The sequence below is a fragment of the Cupressus sempervirens genome, chromosome 11, assembly GCF_028749045.1.
Source record: "Cupressus sempervirens isolate cs-2001-9-10 chromosome 11, ASM2874904v1, whole genome shotgun sequence".
Classification (NCBI taxonomy): domain Eukaryota; kingdom Viridiplantae; phylum Streptophyta; class Pinopsida; order Cupressales; family Cupressaceae; genus Cupressus; species Cupressus sempervirens.
Window position 1 is genome coordinate 909,112 of NC_143128.1, and position 22,085 is coordinate 931,196.

At 32.2% G+C, this 22,085-nt stretch overlaps 1 protein-coding gene across 1 annotated transcript; it reads left to right on the forward strand.

Moving 5' to 3' along the window:
- Positions 1-8,926: 8,926 nt before the first annotated feature.
- On the forward strand, positions 8,927-12,580 carry LOC149527935 (mechanosensitive ion channel protein 6-like). Its single transcript, XM_089811167.1, has 7 exons — positions 8,927-9,400; positions 9,575-10,131; positions 10,732-10,855; positions 11,086-11,379; positions 11,521-11,723; positions 12,011-12,254; positions 12,425-12,580. Exons 1-7 carry the CDS (start codon positions 8,927-8,929, stop codon positions 12,578-12,580), a joined length of 2,052 nt encoding a protein of 683 aa, XP_089667293.1.
- Positions 12,581-22,085: the final 9,505 nt, after the last annotated feature.

Consider the following 22,085-nt stretch of genomic DNA (forward strand, 5'->3'; position numbering starts at 1 on the left):
TCTTTGATAGTTTAAGAATCTGGTAGGCGAATTAATATTGGTAATTGTTTGCAATTTTTTATAATTCTATATTTTACAATTTTTTAAATTTAAATAAATAATTTTTTGTAGAGAAATATATTAGTATAAAATTATTATTTAGTCAAATTATCTTTATAGAAAATTTTATATTCAAAATATTTTAACAAGAATAAAAAATGTAGTAGTAGATGGGTTCAATGTTGTTTTTAGATTTGACCTTGTAAGATTTTAAATATTTATATAAGTGTTGCATTCTATGAACTATCATCATCATGTTGAAGAGTAGTAGATAGATTTTAGATCAACTAATTATATAGTATGGGTCATGTCAACTATTATCATGATGTTAAATAAAAGCAGATGAGTTTTATATTAGTTATAGTTCCTACGAACTATTATTAAGATGTTCAACAAAAGTAGAAGAATTTTTAATCAACAAATTATATGCTATAGGTCCTATGAACTATGCTAATTATACTATTATAGGTCTTATCAACTATTATCATGATATTAAATAGTAGTAGAATAATTTAGATCAGCTCATTATACATCATGAAGCAATTTAAATTAACTTTATCAAATTTAAATTTAGATAATCCATACAAAATTTAATAATAAATATGTGCTATAAATAAATATACTATTATAAAATTATATTTTAATTAAAATATTTTTGAATAAATATAATACTTTAAAGAAACTCTTTAATAAAAATGTGATTTTTTTCTTTTTAAATAGAAACTTGGTTTGAAACCAATCCATTATATAGTTTATCAAACATCCAAGTTTAGATAAATAAACATAGATACATATGTACAATTATAATTCATTTATATATTTATAATGCATGATACATTAATTTTTATTAACAATTAGTAATCTTTTTAATAGATAGATCATTTTTAATATATAAAATTTAAGATTATACTATTTTTCATGTTAGATTGTTAAAATTCAGATATGCTCTCAAATAATTGATATTAGAAAACCTTCTAATTTGTTTTGATTTATTTACTATATGGAGTAGGAAGAGTTGTGGTAATTTAGTTTTTAGGGATTTCTATTATTATTTGTCAGTTTGATACTGACCATTTTTAATTCTTACATTATAGATATCATAAAAAAATTAACTATGAATGCTCAACAAAATAATTCTGAAAACACTATCACAAGCTCACTTCTTGCAGATGACTCAGTGCAATCAAATCAAATTGTTCAAACTTATTTGGATAGATTGGGAACAATCATTTTCGAGTCTTGTAAAAAAATTACAAATGAAATTCATACTACGAGCTTTCATGTTCGAGGTGTCCAAGATTCTCATATCTTACAGATGGGACAATATACAAAGGAAATTCATGAGGCATGGAAGAAATCATTTGGGTTCTTTGAATTTATGAAAGACATCCGCTATGATGAAGAGCACATGGATGGCGAAAACAACCTTTTCCTCACTAATGAATTCGACATGTTTTTGCATCACTATAATGAAATCTAGGAGTTGTATCATTTGACATTATCATTTTTTTATAAATTTGTATGTTCGACTTATCGGTTTTGACGAATGTAGGCTATTTTTCCTTTCTCTTAAACAAATTTATTATTATACATACATGACTATTTGGTTTTTAGTATATTTGTAGATCTTCTTCTCTTATCCACACAAAAAGTTCCTTCTATATGTATGTGTGAATTGTTCAAATATCAATTAGAAATGAATAAATATCTATCTTATTTGAAACACAATGCCACTAAATTTATGTGATATTTTAAACCAATTTTATAAAAAAATATTTTACTAGATATACTATTTTTTAAAAATGTTTGGTTACAAATTTATTTCATAGAATTGAATATATCAAGTATGAATTTCCAATCGAATCAAGAAAGAAGACAATACCAAATGGAGCAATGAAGAGCATACCAGAGAGAATACCATAGAGAGTATCATAGACAATGACGAGAACAAATAACACAAGCTGAAAGAGAAGAAGAAAGAAGAAGGAACAATGAATTCCAACAACTAAATTATGCTAGAAGAAGGGCATAATTGCCATTACAAGAATTGGAATTACAAAATAGGGATAGAATTACTTGTCAATGAACATCTGATGAAGTATCTCATTTTCAAACACAAGGGAGATGTATGAAGTTGATTTTGAATCAAGTGAGAGGTACAATCAAGCATTACCTGCATTTGTGGAAATGAGTCACTAGAATGAAAATTCAAGAACAACAGAGTGTGTTCCTAAAATGGCTCATCCTACAAGCCAAAATAGGATAAATTTAGGTGGACAAGGCAATATAGAAAATATACAAAACCCAACTCAATTTCTTCAGGATAATTTCTATAGATTCCAAATGAAGTTTCAACAACAAATGGATAGCTTGAGAATGCCACATATGTGTTATATTTGTCAAGAATTCTATCTACGAATGAAAGTGTTATGTATGCCAGAAGGTCCATTATGCAAAAGATGTTGACAAAAAAAGGGAAACAATAGATTTTTTGCTTTAAATAATATAGATCTACAGCCACAACTTAAGGAGTTTGCGAACATGACCCAAGTTGAGGAAATGCTAATTACACGTGTCAACCCCATGCTTCAAGTTACACATGCAACAAGTGGTCCATATAAATATAAAGGGCATACAATAAGTTTCCCACAAAATATAGAACATGTTTCCAATATATTGCCACACACAAGAGACAATTTGCCAATTATTATTGTTAGATGAAGACATCAATGTGGAACAAACTATAACTTTATTGTGAATAGTGGTCGTGTCTGCAAAGCACTCAAATACAAAGTAGAGCATGCTAAATTTTATTCAGATGTCCAAATTAATGAAAATGCTCTCAATGATCTACCTAGAAATGCAGATGAAAATATCTTTGCTAGATTAAAGACAGTCAATATGGAATTTGATTCAAATGCAAATGAGATTATTTTTGTTGGCCTAGTCATGGAGTCAGATGGAGGAAATATAATAGATCATGCAACATCAATGGCTTCAAGAACACCTAATGCCCAAAAAGAAATGGAACTTATTCATGCATGGGTCAATAACCCTGATGTGAATCCAACATCATTGATAGATTGGCCAAGTATAGATGTATCTCCAATTAATGATTTTGTCACATTAGGATTATTTGATATGGCATTTCCAACACTATTTTTTGATGGAAATTGTGATTGGCTAGAGCCACGGTTGTGGCAAGTTTATCTTCACGAATTTCTGAAACATCTGATGCATTATAGGGATCATCATTTTGGAAAACATTCTAGATTTAGATATTTTCTGTTGAACATGATAGTGAGACATCGTGCACATAACTCATCATTGGTGTTTGTGAAAAGAAGCTTTAAAGACATGCCCATTACCATCCATGAGTTGGAACAACATATGGAAAACACACCCCACTCCAATCTAGCAAAGATATTGATGCGATTTGGGACATCATTAAGGGGAACATGGTCTTATTGGACTAAATCTTGTGTAGAATTGATAGATTTGCTTCATCAAATTGGTACTCTCACAATATTTTTCACATTAAGTGCAATAGATATGTATTGGCCTAATTTGCATGCACTTATGCCAGGAATAATGCCAACTAATCCACAAGAAGCTCAGAATTGGACAAGACAAAATATTATTGACTATCCTCACATAGTCGCACACTATATGCACTTAAGACACTCAATGTTTAGAAAAGAGATTCTAAAAAAGGGAATGAATGTTAAGGACTTTTGGTGTAGATATGAATGGCAACATAGGGGTCCGCGCATGTACATGGATTCATATGGATCAAAGGAGCACCTAATGTGGATAAAATTGATTGGTCAAATGAGGAGAAAAGAAGAAGTGTTGAAAGATATTTTCACTCCATTGTTCATGCATGGAACCCTAGAAATGATCCTGATCAATGAAATATACAAGCATGTTAATAAATATTTATATATATTCATGTAATGTGATATTAATTATTGTACTTATTTTTTCTTACCCTGAATTGTGGGCACTTATCAATTTTCAACAACGTCCATGTCTCAAAAAGATAAGACAACTTGCAAAGGTGGATTTGGACTGTGACTATGAAAAAATATTAAATAGTGTTGATCGACACATAATATGTAAGGAGGGTGCATGCCTATGAAAAAAAGGGAAAGATGGTTTGCAGGTAATTATTTCATCCCAATGAATATTTATTAGATATATATAAATAATTACTACAAAATGATAGGGCTTAATATAATATTTCTTACATGGATTTTAGGTATAATGCTCCCTAGCCACTAAACCTAGGGGGATCAAAATTATATGAAGACATGGAAACAGGGGAAAAAAAAAATTGAACCAATGAGAAATGATGATAGATTCAATTCACATAATCGTCACATACTACAATTATGGAGAGAAAATATAGATTGGAAACTTGTTCTTTCCAAACATGCTATCATAAAATATATTGCCAAGTATGTAGCAAAAGTAGAGAAAAGCTCAGAAATATACCACCAAATGTTGATGCATCTATCCAATATGGAAAATCTAGATGATTTAGTAGCACAAGCATATAGGAGGCTTCTAACTGAGACAATTGTAGAAAGAGACATTGGTGCTCAAGAAACTTGTCATATGTTATTAGAGCTTCCATTGGTGGAGTGTAGTAAAAAATTTGTCAATCTAAATGTCTCACTTGAGATGTTCAAACCTGTGGCTCTAAATAATGAAAATGAAAATGATGAAGAGAACAATGAAGAAAAAACAAAATCTTTCATTGATGGTTACAAAAAAAGGCCATTATGTATGCAAGGTGTTACATTAATTGATGCAGCTAGATCATGGATATATAATCCTAATAGAAAAAGAGACAACAAATGGGAGCCTAGGGAAAAAGTTGCAATTGTCAGAGTATTTCCTAGGTTTGTATATATCCCTTCATGTGAGTTAGGTAAATGGATTGAGTTTTTTTTTATCAAATTTACTTCTCTACAAGCCATTCTGTGATATTGAATAGGATATTGGTCATGATGATGCCTCTATCATACAAAATTGGGAGACATTCAATTACCACCCTTGGCATGTTCAATGTACAATGTCTGCAGAAAATGTTGAAAACCCAAATGATTCTGAAATTGAAGACAATGAAGATGTTCATAGAAATACTACAGAACATAAATGGGAGATTATATCTAGGTTGCACTAGGGTCAAAATATACATTGTTCAGAAATAGACATGTTGGGAAGAAGAGACATTGATAGACAAACAAATTGGCCTGTTGATTATCAAGGAGAAGAGTACACTGCCAGAGCAATCAATTTCATAAGTAACATGAAGAATCATGGGTGCCTTATCTATGATGAAATTCCTCAATGCATAAACTACATGACCTTTGGTGAGAAACTAAAAAGGTAGCCAACATAATCATGACACACTACCACATAAATCAAAATGCAGAACCATTGTTTATGATAATTCAAGGAACAATAGGAATAGGAGAATCATATCTAATTGGTGCCATTAGTCAATCTCTTCAAAATGCGGCAATTCCCTCCCATTCTCCACTTCTATTACTTGCACCAATAGGAGTTGCGACATTCAATATAGGAGCTTCTACAATTCATTCAAAATTGAAGATACCAATAAGAGATTTTTCTTAACTGGAAGGAGCAAGACTCACAAGTTTTCAAGAAGAAATGTCACATATAAAATATATTTTGATTGATGAAATGAGTTTCATTGGTCAAAACATGTTGGAAAATATAGATTCATGACTGCGCTAAGCATTCCCACAATCCGCACATATAAGCTTTGGAGGTAAAGATTCTATTTTTGCATCATCAATAGCTAACTCATGTGTGAAATGTACTATATTTGAATCAAATTTATGAATTAATACAGAGTTTTTAAAATAATTATTTTCCTCAATTGTATTTCAAGTGTATCTATAATATTGGTGGGAGATTTGAGCCAGTTGCCTCTTGTCAATGATAGAGCAGCATATGACAGTAATAAGTGCTCAAAGTTGCTATGGCAAGAATTCAAGACTATTATCACATTAGATAAGATATTTAGACAAGATGGGGAAGATATTGAACAACAAAGATTTTGACAACTTTTGACGAATCTAAGAGATGCAAACCCACAAATTGATGATTGAAGGTTTCTAATGTCAAGGTCCCCTATCAATATAGATGTTGGAACAAATTTTGAATTTGATAATGATGTTCATTTGTTCTCAACAAATGAAAATGTTCATGCTCATAATAAAAAAAATGCTACATTCATTGAAGCATCCTGTTGCACGTTGTGTTGCATCAAAAGCAGACACTATTAATATAATAGATGACTGTTCAAATGATGAGCTTGATCTAGAGTTGTTAATCTATAAGGATTCAAGTGTCCTGCTAACTTCAAATCTATGGATAGAGGCTGGTCTTGTAAATGGGGCTCTTGGATACATTCAAAAAATTGTCTACAAGCAAGGCAGTGCTCCGCCTGAGCCTCCAACATATGTGATGGTTGAGTTTGATGGTTATTCAGGACTACCATTCAAAGATCATAATCGAAAGATAATTCCAATACCACCAGTATAGAAAGGTAGAACACTTCAACTGCCATTGAGGTTGGCATGCACATTGACTATTCACAAATCTTAGGGATTGATTCTTCCCAAAGCAACAATTGATATAGGACCAAGAGAAAGAGCAAGATTGACATTTGTGGCAGTTTCACGTGTAAAAGCTCTCTAGTGTTTGAGAATAATGCCTCCTTTCACATATGACCGTTATGAGAAAATGAAAAAGGGTAAACAAATTTTGAAGCGCAAGGATGAAGAAAATAGACTTAAGCGCCTTGAAGATAGTTAATGTGATATGTTATTCTTAAATGTTATGTTTGTAAAAGTCTTTTTGGACACATTAGTATTTTTTTTGTAACACTTCCTACTATATTCTGTGTTTTAAAAATGTCTCTATCATACAATGATAAATGATAAAAAAAACTTTCATCATTTTAATTTATTCTATTTTGAGAAACCCTATCTTTTTTTATGATACTTTATTTTTATAGATCTTAATTAATCGTAGTGATGTATTAAGTAATAATTATATCTTAACTAATTGTACTAATGTTTTTAAAGTAATAATTGTACTGATTCATTCAGTAATATTAGTTTATGTTTACAAATTATATTTACTTTTGCATCAATGTCTCTTAATCTTTTATGACAATATTATGGATAACTTTTCTTTATTTAAACTATTAAGTAAAAGATTCATTATATAATTTCAAAGAAAAAATCAATCAATATAATTTACTTATTCTAATTATCCTCCAATATTAATTTAATTTTTTTTCATAGTTTTAAAATTAGTGAGCTTAACTTTATTTCTATTGACTTTATTTGGTCTATATTTAAGTATCAGTGCTAGATTTAATTTGTGTGTTCTATATTTTTTGATTATATCTTATAATGGTTTTATATATTTTTGTATTGATATTTGTTTAAAATTTTGTAGCATATCATTTCAGCTATGGATTCTTCTATTGGAGAGTCAAATAACATTGTTACAAGTCTTGCTGCTTCTGTCACCTCAAATAATTTCTTTGAGATTGATTTAGATAAATGTAAACGAATAATCTTGGAATCATGCTCACATATAATCAAAGCTTTGGAGAACGCTGCATTGTCAATTGATACTGTTGATGAACTAGAAATAATGGAAATGGCAGATGTTGCCAAAGCTATGCATGACACATCTACAAAAACAGATGCATTTCCATAAATGATGAAAGAAGTCTACCGCGATCATTGCTCTAATAAAGGTCGCAACACCATCCTTATCACTGAGGAATACGTGATGCAGCTACATCATTATGGAGAAATGTTTTTTTTTAAGTTTCTTCTCATATTTCCTGTATTTCATCTGAATACTTCTACTTCGGCTTATATTTCCTATTTCATCTATGTAAGTGTTATGAACAACAACATGAAAAATTTATTTTCACTATTCAACAAATGAACACATACTTTTTTCCATCTATGTGAGTTTTGTGAACAACAAAATAAATAAATAAATTCAACTCTTCAAATGATGTTTAAAGGTACACTTACGATATTTGATGTTACATTTTCTATGCATAATCATCTACACTAGTAATAATATTTATAAAATTGATGCTAACATTGATATGTATACTATGTATAAAAGTTATGCTCTCATTGATATGTTAGATGCTATATTATCTATGTAGAATCATCAAAACTAATAATAAAATGTATAAAATTATAAAATTGATACCGACCCTTTAAAAAATTAACATATTTATTAAGTCGTTCAAAATTAATTATTCAAATGCATTATGTCAAATTTTATTTTAATATTTATTAATAATTAAAATTATTAATTCTAATAATTAAATAAACTTAATAAATGAAAATAATATTTCTAAAAATAAAAAATAATAATAAAATAAATAAATAAAATATATTTAAACAAATAACATTATTAATTGTGCTTATTAATTGTGCACCACGTCTTTTATATATATATTTATATATATTAAAGTCGAGAGTTATCCTTCTCGAAGTACCTATTTTCATAATCTAACTGCCTGCCTCGAAAAGGATAACTCTCAGCTTTCTTATATATATTAAAATATATAAGCAGTATAATATCAAATAGAAATTCTTATCATGCCACATTACCGGCCAAATGTCATTTTGGTCTCATTATTTCTTTCTAGGGCATTGGACTGTAATTTGGGTTTTGGGAAGGGAGGGAAGGCGAATGGTTTTTGTTTCGAACGGATTGTGGACTGGAATGGAAAGTGAAAAGGTTTTCCATAGCTTATATAGCGTGTCATGGATACAATATTTCATAGTTTATTCACTGTGTCATGGATACGATTTCTTTATTTCATGCAATGGAAAAATCTACTAGAATTGCTGAAAGGAATCTGAACAAATCTCCCTCAGCTGCAGCTGATGTCGAAGAAAAATATGGCCCCATCAAAGAAGAGGAGTTTCCTCCAAATTACAAGCACTCCGAATTTGACAAATGGCTTTTTCTGGAATGTGCAGCTTTATTGGCTCTTATAGCAGGATTGCTTTCAAGCCTCATAGTCGGGCCTCTGAAGAAACGTTACATTTGGGGGTTAGAGTCATGGAAGTGGTTTTTGATGGCTCTGCTTGTTTTCTGCGGGAGACTCGTTTCTGGCTGGATAATTCGTGTGGGGGTTTACGTAATCGAGAGAAATTTCATTTTGAGAAAGAGGGTCCTCTACTTTGTCTATGGAGTGAGGAGTAGTGCGAAGAATTGCCTCTGGTTCGGCTTAGTTTTGCTCGCTTGGTATCTCATATTTGATAAAAAGGTAGTAACCGTTCCACACTCTCGTTTTTCATAATTGTTCTTCTCAATGGAAATGCATTTTCATAATTGTTATTGTTGTTGACGATAGGGTTTTTCTTCTTATTCATCTGCAAATTCCTCTTTATATTTGTGATCTCTTTTACATTCTAATATTTTGGTAAATTTTTGCTATCAGTTGGAGCGAGCTACCGAGAACAAAAACCTGTTGGATAACATAGGGAAATTTCTACTTTGTCTTCTGTGCGCCTCATTTCTATGGCTATTCAAGACACTATTGGTGAAGATTTTGGCTTTGAATTTTCATGTGAAAACATATTTTGACAGAATTCAGGAGTCCATATTCCATCAATATGTGCTTGAAACTATATCTCCGCCCCCAATGATGGAAATCCATCAATCCTCTGCTCTAGCAGATAAAAATAATACGAACAATGCAGGACACCTAGAAATTCAAATAGATCCTCCTGATAACAGGAATTATGATAGGGCAGGGCACAAAGAGGAAGGGGGCACCAATGGGATAACCATTAAACAACTGCAGAAGCTGAATCAGAGGAATGTCTCTGCTTGGAAAATGAAGAGATGGATCCGAAATATCAGGCATTCGGGAATCGCTAACACAATTGACAGGTCTTTGAATTACCATAAACATGATCCGAAGATCGATAGTGAACGTCAAGCAGCAATTAAGGCAAAGAGGATATTTGAAAATGTTGCTAAGCGTGGAACAGAGTATGCATCCACTGACTTGTTCTTTGAAGTAATACCTTTACCTCACATAAGTTTTTTCATACAATGAGGTGCCGTACTAAGCTTTGTTTTTGTTATTCAAGAATTAGAAAGCTAACATTTAATAGTTTCTGGTGGATTGTTCCAATAAAAATTTGTAGCAGGCAATACTATTGGCAGTTTATTTATGTCTTAATAGAACGCCGTTGCCATTTAAACTGGCATCCTCACACAATAAGATCCACAAGCACTCTTGATCACTACCATGGACTGGAAATTGGTATCCCAGTTCCTAACCATACTGCAGTCTGACCATGTACCCATTCATGTGTTTGGTAGTTAAACCATGAACTAATACCAAAACGGCTCTGCTAAGCATTATGTGCAGCAGTTTTTATTGTATGATCACTTTGGTGCTAATGCCATTGTTCTCAAACACCTAACTTTTACAAAAGCACCAAGGAAAAAGCATGAACCTACAAGCATAAATAGGACCAGAGAATATAAGGAAAATCCACAGCTCATGGTTCATTTACTTCTGGGAAATGAATATGTTTCAGAAATATTTTTTTCTTAGTTAAATTGAAGTCCCATCTTTTGCAGTTATATTGAGGAAGATGACCTGCTGAAGTTAATGAGGAAAACAGAGGTGAGCAGAGTCTTTCCCCAATTTACAGGAGCCTCAGATATAGGAAGGATCACTGAATCGTCTCTTGCAAACTGGGTGGTATGCTATTTCAAATCAGTTCCATACTGCTTTTCAATATCACTCCCAACATATAGCTAGATGTAGTTTTGTTCGGAATGTTGTGCTTATTTCATGTTCTTTTGACCTAATTTTTCTGTTTTATTCCAACGAAAGCAGCACAAAATAAATTAAACTAGGCAATACTGATAATCTAGTTCTATTAGCTCTTTCTTGGGACATACTGACTAATGTATCTCTTTTTGTGGCAGATGAATGTTTTTGAAGAAAGGAAATTACTTTCCCGATCTCTTAATGACTCCAAAACTGCAGTTAAACAGCTACACAGACTCATCAATGCAGTTGTGGTTATAATCATAGTAATGTTCTCTTTGGTACTTCTGGGCATTGCCAGCACCCATGCTATTGTTCTAATATTAACTTCCCTTCTGCCTGTGGCTTTCATGTTCGGAAATACCTGCAAAACAATCTTTGAAGCCATTGTGTTTGTATTTATCACGCATCCATTTGACGTGGGTGATCGGTGTATTGTTGATGGAGTTCAGGTAAAAGTCATCCTTCTCACCTTTCACAAATGGCTTAAATGATTGAAGATTCACCTATGAACAAAAAAAGAAAAAGTAGAAAATGTTACAGATTGGTTTTTTAATACAACCGTACAACTAATTGATATTTGAATGGTACAGATGGTTGTGGAAGAAATGAACATCCTCACAACAGTGTTTCTGTTGAGTGATAATGAGAAAGTATACTACCCAAACTCAATATTATCTACGAAACCAATCATTAACTATCAGAGGAGTCCAGATATGGGAGACAGTGTTGACTTCTTTGTGGATGCTACTACTACTATGGAAAAAATTGCTGCACTTAAGGAGAGAATAAGCAGGTCCTTTTATATGTTTTTTTTTTTTAGCAATGGTATAATATGAGGCACAGTTACACATAAATCTACAAACACCCTTACATACAAAATACTTGATTGGGTTAATCACATAAAGTTTCTAGAAATTTGTTCTTAAATCTCAGCAACAAGAGAATCATAAACAAACTCTTCTAGGTCCGTTGATCCACTTTGGCCTAAAGGCCAGTAAGGTTAGGTTAGCTTATCTTATTTATGAAACAGGTATTTCCTTGATTTGTATGAATATTTAGGCACTGTGTTTGTTTATGCAGCTATATTGAAAGCAAGCATCATCATTGGCACCCAGATTATAATTTGTTTACTAGGGAGATTGAGAACACTAATAGGATGAGAATGGGCCTTTGCCTCAGACATACACTGAATTATCAAAACATAAGTGAGAGATCAAATAGAAGATCTGCATTGCTACTGAAAATGAAGGATATGCTTGAGGAACTTCAAATTGAATATCAAATTTTGCCTGAAGAAACGCCCGTTAAGTTTGCTGGGTCTACTGTAAGATGAGATCCTCATTCATTTATAATGAGTTGAGGTAAATAAAGAATAACAATTTTTATTGGAAGTGTTTATTTTTCTTTGTTTTGTTTTAATGACTGTTTCAATACTTATCTTGGAATCTACATTGGTAATTATAATGACAAATTCTTTTAGATTGTGTTTTGCAGGGAACAAAGCTCCATTTCTTTGTGAACAAGGTACATGTTTCTAATATTACAGCTATAGGATTGAGCATCCTTGCAGCATGGCCAGAACGATTAAGAAGCAGCAGCTCCTCAGTGAGGGAGGTTATTTTGATAAAAGACATGTTCCCTTCAACATAATTTTAGAGACATCTATGTCTTGTGTTTTTTGTGTTGCAGCTTTACTGAAGGCAGCAATATATCCTCATTGAAGTCCTCGAGCCATAAGTCAGTAGTAATGACTGCGTACACATACAATTTTGTACAAAACAAAGAAATCATGTTCACCCTTTAATAAATATAATGCCAACAGAAAAGGCATGGAGAAGTTCATGAAATTCATGCAAGTGCAAATTAGTTTTCTTGTCAACTTGTTATTACCACTTTGCATCCAATTTTCAGATTGGACTACAGTAGGGAGATAATTAAGTACTTGAAAAAAATAGGAGGTTCATTTGACATTATTGCAAGTCATATTGATCCAAATATGGATGAAGTATTGAACCATTTTTTGATACATCAAAATAGAACTATAACTCATCCTTTTGTAGTTTGGGCTACAACCTACCCATCTATACATTTAAAAGGAAGAGCATTCTTTTATCCACATGACAGAGTCAGTATACAACTTCAATGTCCTTCCATTTATGATCTCAAGCTGAAAGAACCTCTCTTTTAAAGAACTATAATTATTATACGATAGGTACCGACAACTTTTTGAAAAAAAATTGGCTCGCTTTGAAGAGTTATGGTGGAACTGAAACCCAACAAGATTAGTTTCTAGGATTTGAGAAGAAATCAAAGAAATCATTTCATCCGTAAGTGAATCCAAAGAAGAACATAGAAATCGATGCATTCGATTTTTGGACATAAAAACTTACGTAATCAAAATTCTAAATAGCTCATCTAATTAAATTTTCAAACTTTTAAATTTCCAATATTTTAAGAACTACAATTTAATATGAAAGTCAAATTTAAATATGTTTTTATAGCTTCTTTCAACACTACACTTATTCAATGACAATGAGCCAGCGTTTAAAAAAAAACCATCTGGCATGTTTGCACTCTCAGTATGTTATGCTTTTAACCTCATTGTTGAAAAAATAAAATAAAATGAATGAACTTTCCATAACAATCTCTGTAAGTTCTAGAAGAGGTTCCACACTTAGGCTCCACTACAGCAACACAAATCTGATTACTTCACATCCATGGTAAATATAGGTTTTTCCTTGCTTTGATATTGGATTTCAAAAACATTTTCTCCTCCTTATTTGTATGGCTCATTTATTTTTAATTGCCAATGCATTTAGGGTATACAATATTTCAACAAAAGAGAAGAGTAAGAATATTTACACAACTATCTACTACAATTTTCATATGCATTGAAATAACTAAAATTTTATTGAAGAGCAAATGAAAGAGTCTTAATCGCCTTAAGGAGACCACGGCCTAAGGGGCTATGGAACATAACATTTAACACATTTCCAAGTTTTTCTTTGATTCAAGTTTTCTATTGTGAATCTTTGATATCACCTCTCTATAAAAGTAGGATAACAATAACAAAACTAGTAGTCCACTCATTTGGGTTGTTGCTTTATGTGGCACCATTAAAAATTCTCTTGATTTTGGAGCAAGAATTTAGCAAGTGGTCCATCAATGTCTTGGGTAAGTTTTCTTTAGCAGCCTTGCATCCCTCATCAAACCAAGGGGTAAGTTAGGAAAGTATTTGAACTTGTCTTCGTAGTATGAGATCTCCTACACGTCATCAAAGTCTTGTGTGTTAAAGTGATCGGTATATTGCTGCAATATACTCCCTTCTATGATCGTTTTCGTTGAGGGTGTTCCTCAAGTGCAGCCACAAAAAGCTTCCAATTTTCTTGCTTCACAAGGAATATACCTCTTTTCTATTTTTTTCTATTAATGTGTTTGGTTTCCCCTCATTAAAGTTCATTTACGTGGATTCCAAACTTAACAAAGAGATGTAATGTTCAACCTTCATTTTTTGTAAGCCAACCCCCAATATTGAACTCCAACAACTTGGAAATATAACTTCAAGAGTAAATCACATAGTAAACCATACTTCCGCCCATTGTAGTTTTGTAGTGACAATGGAGTTATATGCTTCATATGTGGGTTTAAATGTGATAATATGCCAATTTTGTGACAACATAGAATTAGAATAGGTTTCTAGGTTTAGTATGTATGTTCCTTGAAAAATAAATATTTGGCTTTTAAGAGCCTTTTTTTTCTATTTTGTTATTGACTATTTATAATTAATATATTACTAGGCTTATAGCCTATTTGTTTAAAAATAAATTACTCTCTCTAAAGTAGCATAAGGAGCTTTGCTATCTAGGTTTTTTTTCTTGTAGATCATCAAGCTTTTAATAGAAAAGTAACAAGAATCCATCCTAATTGTTTCCCCCTTTATATTATTTCCAGCCAATACTTATGTAGGTCTTCTTTATCTACTTTTATTATTCAAACCTATGATTCTCTTATTGGGATTGTGATCCCTCTATTCCCCTTACTTGTTTCAATACATTCATTCCTCATTGATACTTTATTGTATCCTTCAAAATTTAGAACATTAAATATATCATACTAATGTTCTTTCATAGGAAAAATAATGTGTTTTCTCTTTGTGAAGAGCGCTGACCTTAGTTTTTGCCTTTATAGGCAACCTCTACAATTCCTACTTGTGATGCAATGTTGGTAGATGTAAAAGAATGTGATTCATATCATCTTGTGGTTGTAGTATGATGTTAAGTAATGAAAAAGTATTTTAGATCTTAGGTTTTGTGTTCCCATTTGGTCTACAACAAAATTTGTGTTCTTATGTGTATCAACCTATATACAAAGATAAAGTATCAATTTGTATAAATGTTTTGCATTCCTACACATTCAATGAATTTGGTGATATGACTCTTTGCTTATCACTTTATCAATTTTAGGTGATGTTATGTTGGGCATTTGTAAGTATCTTGGAGGTTTGCATCATTTTTGGAGTATTAATTTTAATGTGCATTAAGAGTTCTATTTTTGTGAGTTGAATCGAGTTGTTTAAATTTGTATGGTAAAATCCTAGGTAGCTCCTAAAATTGGCAACTACATGCAAACTTCAAATGCTTGTATATATATTTTCCTTCATTTTTTCATTTGGATAAAAACTAAAGACTATCTTACTTAATTCAAACACCTTGATCATGATAGTGACCTCATAAATGCATTGCCATGGATTAATTTTGACATGAAATATAAATCCACATAAAGGAACCAAACATAATCTACCAAAAATAAATTCAAAATGTCTCAAAACATTATCTAAAGACACTTATAAATTTCATAACATGTACAATTTGGCTATGGAGGTAGCTACCCAAGATACAGAGGTATGATCAAAAGTGTTATAACAAGAGATAACCAATATGAGAAGGATAAATTGTATTCTCGTCAAAAATGCAACTAGATGGAACCAATAGAATTAAGTTCACATGAGACCCCTTGGTTAAATAGGCCAAGGTGAGATATAGGAAAGTATAAGATTATGTAAACATCTTAATATTATGCCTTTATACATAAAGTGATAACTTATTACCCACCTAATGTAGAAAAGTTCCAATATGACAAGTCCACCAAAGGTCAAAGTGACACTTAAGGTGGAAAAGTGAAAATGTAATAATACCACTGAAAGGGAAATATTCCTATGTAGACTTAAGTAAGCTTAAGTACATGTGTATTTAGGGCCTAGAAGACGTACTAGGTACAACACTTAAAACACACCAATGATATATCTTGCTTTCTCATCTAATCCTTAGTAAGATGAAGAATGCAAGGCTCATTAAAGACATTTCAAAGAATATAAGAAAACAAAAAAAAAAGAGGAAACATGAATGATTGATACAAATTTAAAAAATAAGATATGTGATTTTAAAAGGAAATAATTAATTAGTTTCAAAAATCACAACCCGAGAGTCTTTTTAAGGGAGCTACAAAATAATGAAACAAAGAGAAAATAATATCATTAATGCTCACTTGTTGGATTGTGTGAAGTTCCTCTTTTAATGGCCAAAGAGGAAAGTAGATACAACTTGTTTTATGGTAGATACACATTATACATGTATGGAGGTAGTCGAACCTAGAGTTGAATGGATAACTCTTATGGGTTATGAAGTAGATCCATTTGTTGTAACATAACATGTGGATGCCATACTTGCTTTTGAGAAGGATCTCAATCTAGAAAGATGGGGAACTTATCAAGAGAAATCTCAGAAGATATGGGAGGAGCAGAGAAGAAGTTCAAGGAAAAGGAAGGTGTAGAAAATAGTTGATAACATTGTAGAGAAAGAAGGAATTTCTAAAGAGCAGATGGAAGAACGTAGAAAAAGAAGTGAATCTATGCAATCGAAAGCAAAGGTTTCTACCTCTATGATGTTACAAGGTGAAGCTATTATTGAGCTTGAACCTTTAGACATACCAGACTCACTTACTCTAGTGGTCTAATCTACAAATATTTCTCCTACATTGTAGAGAGTAAAAAGAAGATTATCAAAGAGAACACCACCTGCAAAGGTTGTGGAGGGTGAGGTCTCAAAGGTAGATTTAATTGCTAAAAGAACTGTGAGGCCTACAAGAACACCTAGACCTAAGGCTATGTTGGCAATTTGGCTAAGGATAGTTGACAGGGCTGTCATTAATGGAAACATAACACAAATTTTGAGGTAATTAAATCAAAAGACAAGTTTAGTTATAGGATACTTAGAAAGTTGTCTAAGTATAATAGTGATAAAAAAGAAACAGTCATACAATTTTTTTTAGTGAACTTCACATAAGGCATATGAAATTAGATGATCTTAGAAGAAGGTAGTATGGACATCATAGATGATGTGTGTAAGGCTACTAAAGTTTAAGATAAGTTTTGAATAAGTTTGTTAATCTCAAATTGGTTTTGACAAGGCATTAACAAAATACTTAGTCATTATTCAACAAAATTACACTACAAGCCAAGTGATTAGAGCAAGCCAAGAAATCAATGGAAATTGAGTGATCAAGGCATGTTGAGCATTAGTTGCAAACAATACATGCTGAGTAATATACATAGTCAATGTCGAGAAGATAGTTAGTGCCGAGTCACTCATAAGATGAGTAAATAGAGTATGCTAACTCATTCAAAAGATGAATTACAACATTGAAGATACAGTGAATGCCAAGTATTAGAGACTTCAATTGCCAAGTGAATAGTTTTGGACATAATTTTTTGTAATGGCACAAACTTCCATGTAAACCATTTTTGGACTGACTTAATAATTGTTTTACGAATCCCTATTTAGTACATGAAACCAATCAAATTGAGGGATGTTCTAAGTGAAAAAATGGATCAACCAAAGCCATTTATTCTAACCTAACCATAGCCAAAGTTTGTGTTTACTTAAGGAGACAAACCCTAAATAGTTTGTATTGCATGAAGGAAGAGAAGGAGACACAAGAGAGATGAATGCTAAGTACAAAGAGAATTCATGATGGCTATGGAGGTTGTGCCAATGTTATGAATTGCAAAATCAATTAGAGAGAATAGAGAAAAGTAGAGAGAGGATAGAGGAAACATATCTGATCAGAAGGATCAAGTACACACTAGGAAAGAGAAGATTTGACATCTAGCAATAGAGTGTTAACCGAAGGATCATGGTGCTAAATCATTCCAAAAAACAATGCAGACAAAATCTCCTAATAGAGTAGTCTTAACAAGTTTTTGTAAAACTCTTAACCGAGTACTTGTTTTATTGCAAGTTTAAGTCCTCTAACAAGGAACACTTTTAGCATGGTGTTTAAATCCTTTAATAGGGTGAGACCTAACAGTCTTTGTAATCCTTTAATAGGGCAGGCCTATCATAGGGTAGATCATAGTTATTATAGTCAAACTTCTTGTAGCTTTAATTGGCTACACTTTATAGTTGCAACCATGAAGTTTGTGTGTTTCATCCCCACCCTAGTTTTACCTTCTTATCAAAGGGTTTAAAAAATTTATTGTGTTATGTGTTATTTGTTTCATGCTATGGATGAACATGTGTAGTTAGCTATTTCAATTTACATGCTAAATTATAAGATGTATGTATGGTGAATGTTTTATGGTTAAAGTGTTGAAGTACTAATTCACCAACCCCCTAGTAGAGTTTACTTTCCCATTATTATTTCTAACAATTGGTATTAGAGCCTTGTTCTTTGGAAAGGAAAGCTTTATAACTATAAGGAAAGATCTTGAAGATGGAAGTCTACAATTTGGGAAACACTATTGAGAACTAGAAGATTGAAATCCATCTTGCCCTACACCAACTCATGGAAGAAAGAGATGAACTACAATGTTCATTGAGGAGAAGGAAAGAAATATCTATTGAGCAAAATGACTCTTATTATTAAGATGGAGACACTATTGAATTGTTTGCAAATGGAAAATCAAGTGAGTTTGATGCAGCTATTGCAGATCTAATGGAAAAGAATGGTACCCTAACTGAAGAGGTCAAAACTATTAATATAGAACAAGAAGTCCAATTAGTATTTCTATGTGAGGTGATCGAGAAGAAGAAGAAATACGAGGAGGACAAAGTCATTGTTGAAAATGACGAAAGAACATTGACCAACAGATTGTTAGAGAAGACATCAAATGTGTAAAAGATTCCTAACATGCAATTGGATACAATGAATCAATTGATGATTTCCAATCATGAATTGAATGGAAAAGATATTGAGATCACAACCCTGAAGTTACAGAATAAACAACTAAGGAATGATTTGAGAAAAGAAAAGGATTTTGCTAAAAGTTTCAATAAACCTAGTGAAGCCATCAAATACTTTGAGAAACTAATGAGATCTCCTAGATCTAATAATGATACTATTGGAATGGCATACACCAAAATCGAGGAAGGAGAATCATCTAAAAGTGGTGAAAAAGGAAACAACAAAAGTAAGAACTACAAATCCACTTGTCATAATTGTGGAAAGTTAGGTCATACAAAAAATGTTTGCAGGAGCAATAATGCAAATTAGAACCCTAAGTAGAAATTCAAGGGTTATTGTCATAAGTGTAACAAGCCAGGATATCAAGCACATGAATGAAGAACCAAGACCATAAGCATAGAAAGATTTGACGAATATTGTCACAATTGTTAGAAGTATGGACATGAAACATATGAATGTAGATATAATGCCAAGTGGACATCTAACAAGCAGACAAAAGTACAACAAAATGGAAAATCCTACAATTGGGATCACAATACAAGGTACACTTGTCACTAATGTCAAGAATATGGACATGTTCCCAAGAATTGCATTAGAACACATTTCAAAGGCAACTACAATAGATGGTTGAGTGAGACTACATGCTTTAGCTTTTTGAAGACTGGTCATATCAGCAAAAATTGTCCAACTAGATCACCAACACCAAGTAATGGAAACAATAAAGGCAATGAAAAGGTCAATGTTGAGAAGGTCAAAGTGCAGATGAACAAGACATGGAAGAAGAAGGAATATTTTAGCACATTAATTTTAGATGAGGTCACTTCATCCAATGGATTAGGTGATCACATTACCTTTGACTAGGAAATCAGAAGTATGTGTGGACTGATATTTCAGTAATCTATTTTACATCAGTTCTGAGAATCTAAGTTTTGAAAAGATTATATATGCATGAATTAAGATGCAATGTATTGGTTCGAACTTGTAAGAAATCTATAGCTTTGTTAGTTTTCATGTTGTTGCCGAGCATGAAAGGTTTCATAGTTACTACTAAGAGTGAATGTAATTTTAGTCATTTCCATGTAATGAAGGTATGCTGGTATTGGCTGAGTTTGCTATGTAAACTAAGAAAAGTGGAAATAATGCATATGCTGAGTGAGTTGGAAACCCTATGTTGATCAAGATTATAGTTGTGTAAGCATTAAGAATTTATTGTAGAATTGTAAGGGTTATATAATTGTTTCTTGACTCATTTGCATTCACCAACAATCAAAGAGAGCACGAAGAAAAATTGCAACCGGAGATTCTTGCATTTGTGAACTGAATTCAACTGAAACTCGACATATTCATAACATTGGAAAGGTATTTTACTGGTTTTGAGTTTCATTGTTTGAATTTTTGTAAACCCTAAGTATCAAATATGGAAGCTAGCTTTTTTACAAGTGCTAGGAAGGAAGGAAGGAAAGGAAGTGTTTAATGTGAAATCAATTAGTAATGATGTAAGACAACCACCTTTCCGAGCAATACCTAAAATTTCCTATAAAGGAGACCTGTCTAGTGCACTATCGATGATACCAAAGGTTCTTATGATTCAGGATGTCAGGTGAGTATAGGAGTCATGGAGATAAGGGATTTGTATAGTCAACTTTGTGTAGATGGAATCTTAAGGGAAGAGAATAAAATTGTAGAAAAGAAAGGGTTGACCTGTGCCCTAGATTTCCCTAACATATTCAAAACTAAATGGATAAAGATTGTGCTTAGTAGAATATTTGATGACTTTTTATGGTTGGAAAATGGACCAATTAAGATCACTAAAAGGATCATCAACTAAGTGACATGGTATCCTACCTTAGACAGACCCAAGAGCATGTGAAACGATTCAAAGGAGATAATTGAGAAGAACATAGGTGTAGTATTGAGCAAGAGGTGTCTATAGTTTCTATCTTATACCTACTAATTGACTTTATTGTGAGAGTGATAGCTCAAAAGTTCTTTTAATGTAGCAGATTGAACAGTGTATCATACATGGCTATAGATTTGGGGTACAAAATAGTGAAGAGAGACCACACCTATGACCTTGTCGAGTTGCAACTTCAACAATTATCTGAAAACTTGGAGGCAATAAGGAAAAAAAAGAGTGCATCTTACAAATTTGATTCTTTACTAGTTTGTATATTCTTTTATGTGCAGAACACATTTCCTACATTTGGAAAAGTTGCTTGAAAGAACAATAGGTCTATTACAGTACATATTGTAGAAGTCATAGAGTAACTTGGAGATAACTTTGAGTCAGTGATGACTAGTTATTTTGAGGATTTTAAGAAATTCATGTAAAAGAGACTAAGGATTCCTATGTCACTAGTGGAGAAACATTATAGTGATGTTTTCTTCTTAGTGGATGTAGATTATACATATGTGTAGGCAACTATTCCTAGGGTCAAATGGCTTAATACCTTGCCATATGTGATCAATGTTGATGAGGCATCTACAACTATCACAACTCTACTAGAAAAAGAAATAGATAAAAATGCCACCTCTTTTGGAAACTCTGAGGAAGCCAAGTCTAGAATTACAATTGCCTTGAAGAAAAATTCTATGGTAAGGAAGAAGAATAAACTTGTGAAGAAGCTTAACGAGAGATTTGGCAAAGAGGGAGAAGAAGATGAAGATGAAGAAGAGGATGAACAAGTCCAAGCCCCTTTGAAACTCACTCAAGGACAAGGAGAAGATGATGAAGTAAATGAAGAAGGTGTCAAGGGAGAAGAAGCTGATGAAACACCCAAGCTACTAAGAAGAAGTAGAGAAAGGATAAGGAGCCTGAAGTGGAGAAACCTAAGAAGATGCTTGTGAAAATTACACAATAGAAGTTAACAATACCTGCTACTAGGTCTAGCACAAGGGTAGCCATCAAGCAAGT

Bases quoted from the DNA above. Each gene is read 5' to 3' on its own strand.
- LOC149527935 (XM_089811167.1), top strand. From the start codon at position 8,927: ATGGATACGATTTCTTTATTTCATGCAATGGAAAAATCTACTAGAATT. The intron at 10,132-10,731 runs GTATGCATCCAC...CATCTTTTGCAG, and splicing joins GTTGCTAAGCGTGGAACAGA to TTATATTGAGGAAGATGACC. The intron at 11,380-11,520 runs GTAAAAGTCATC...TGAATGGTACAG, and splicing joins GTATTGTTGATGGAGTTCAG to ATGGTTGTGGAAGAAATGAA.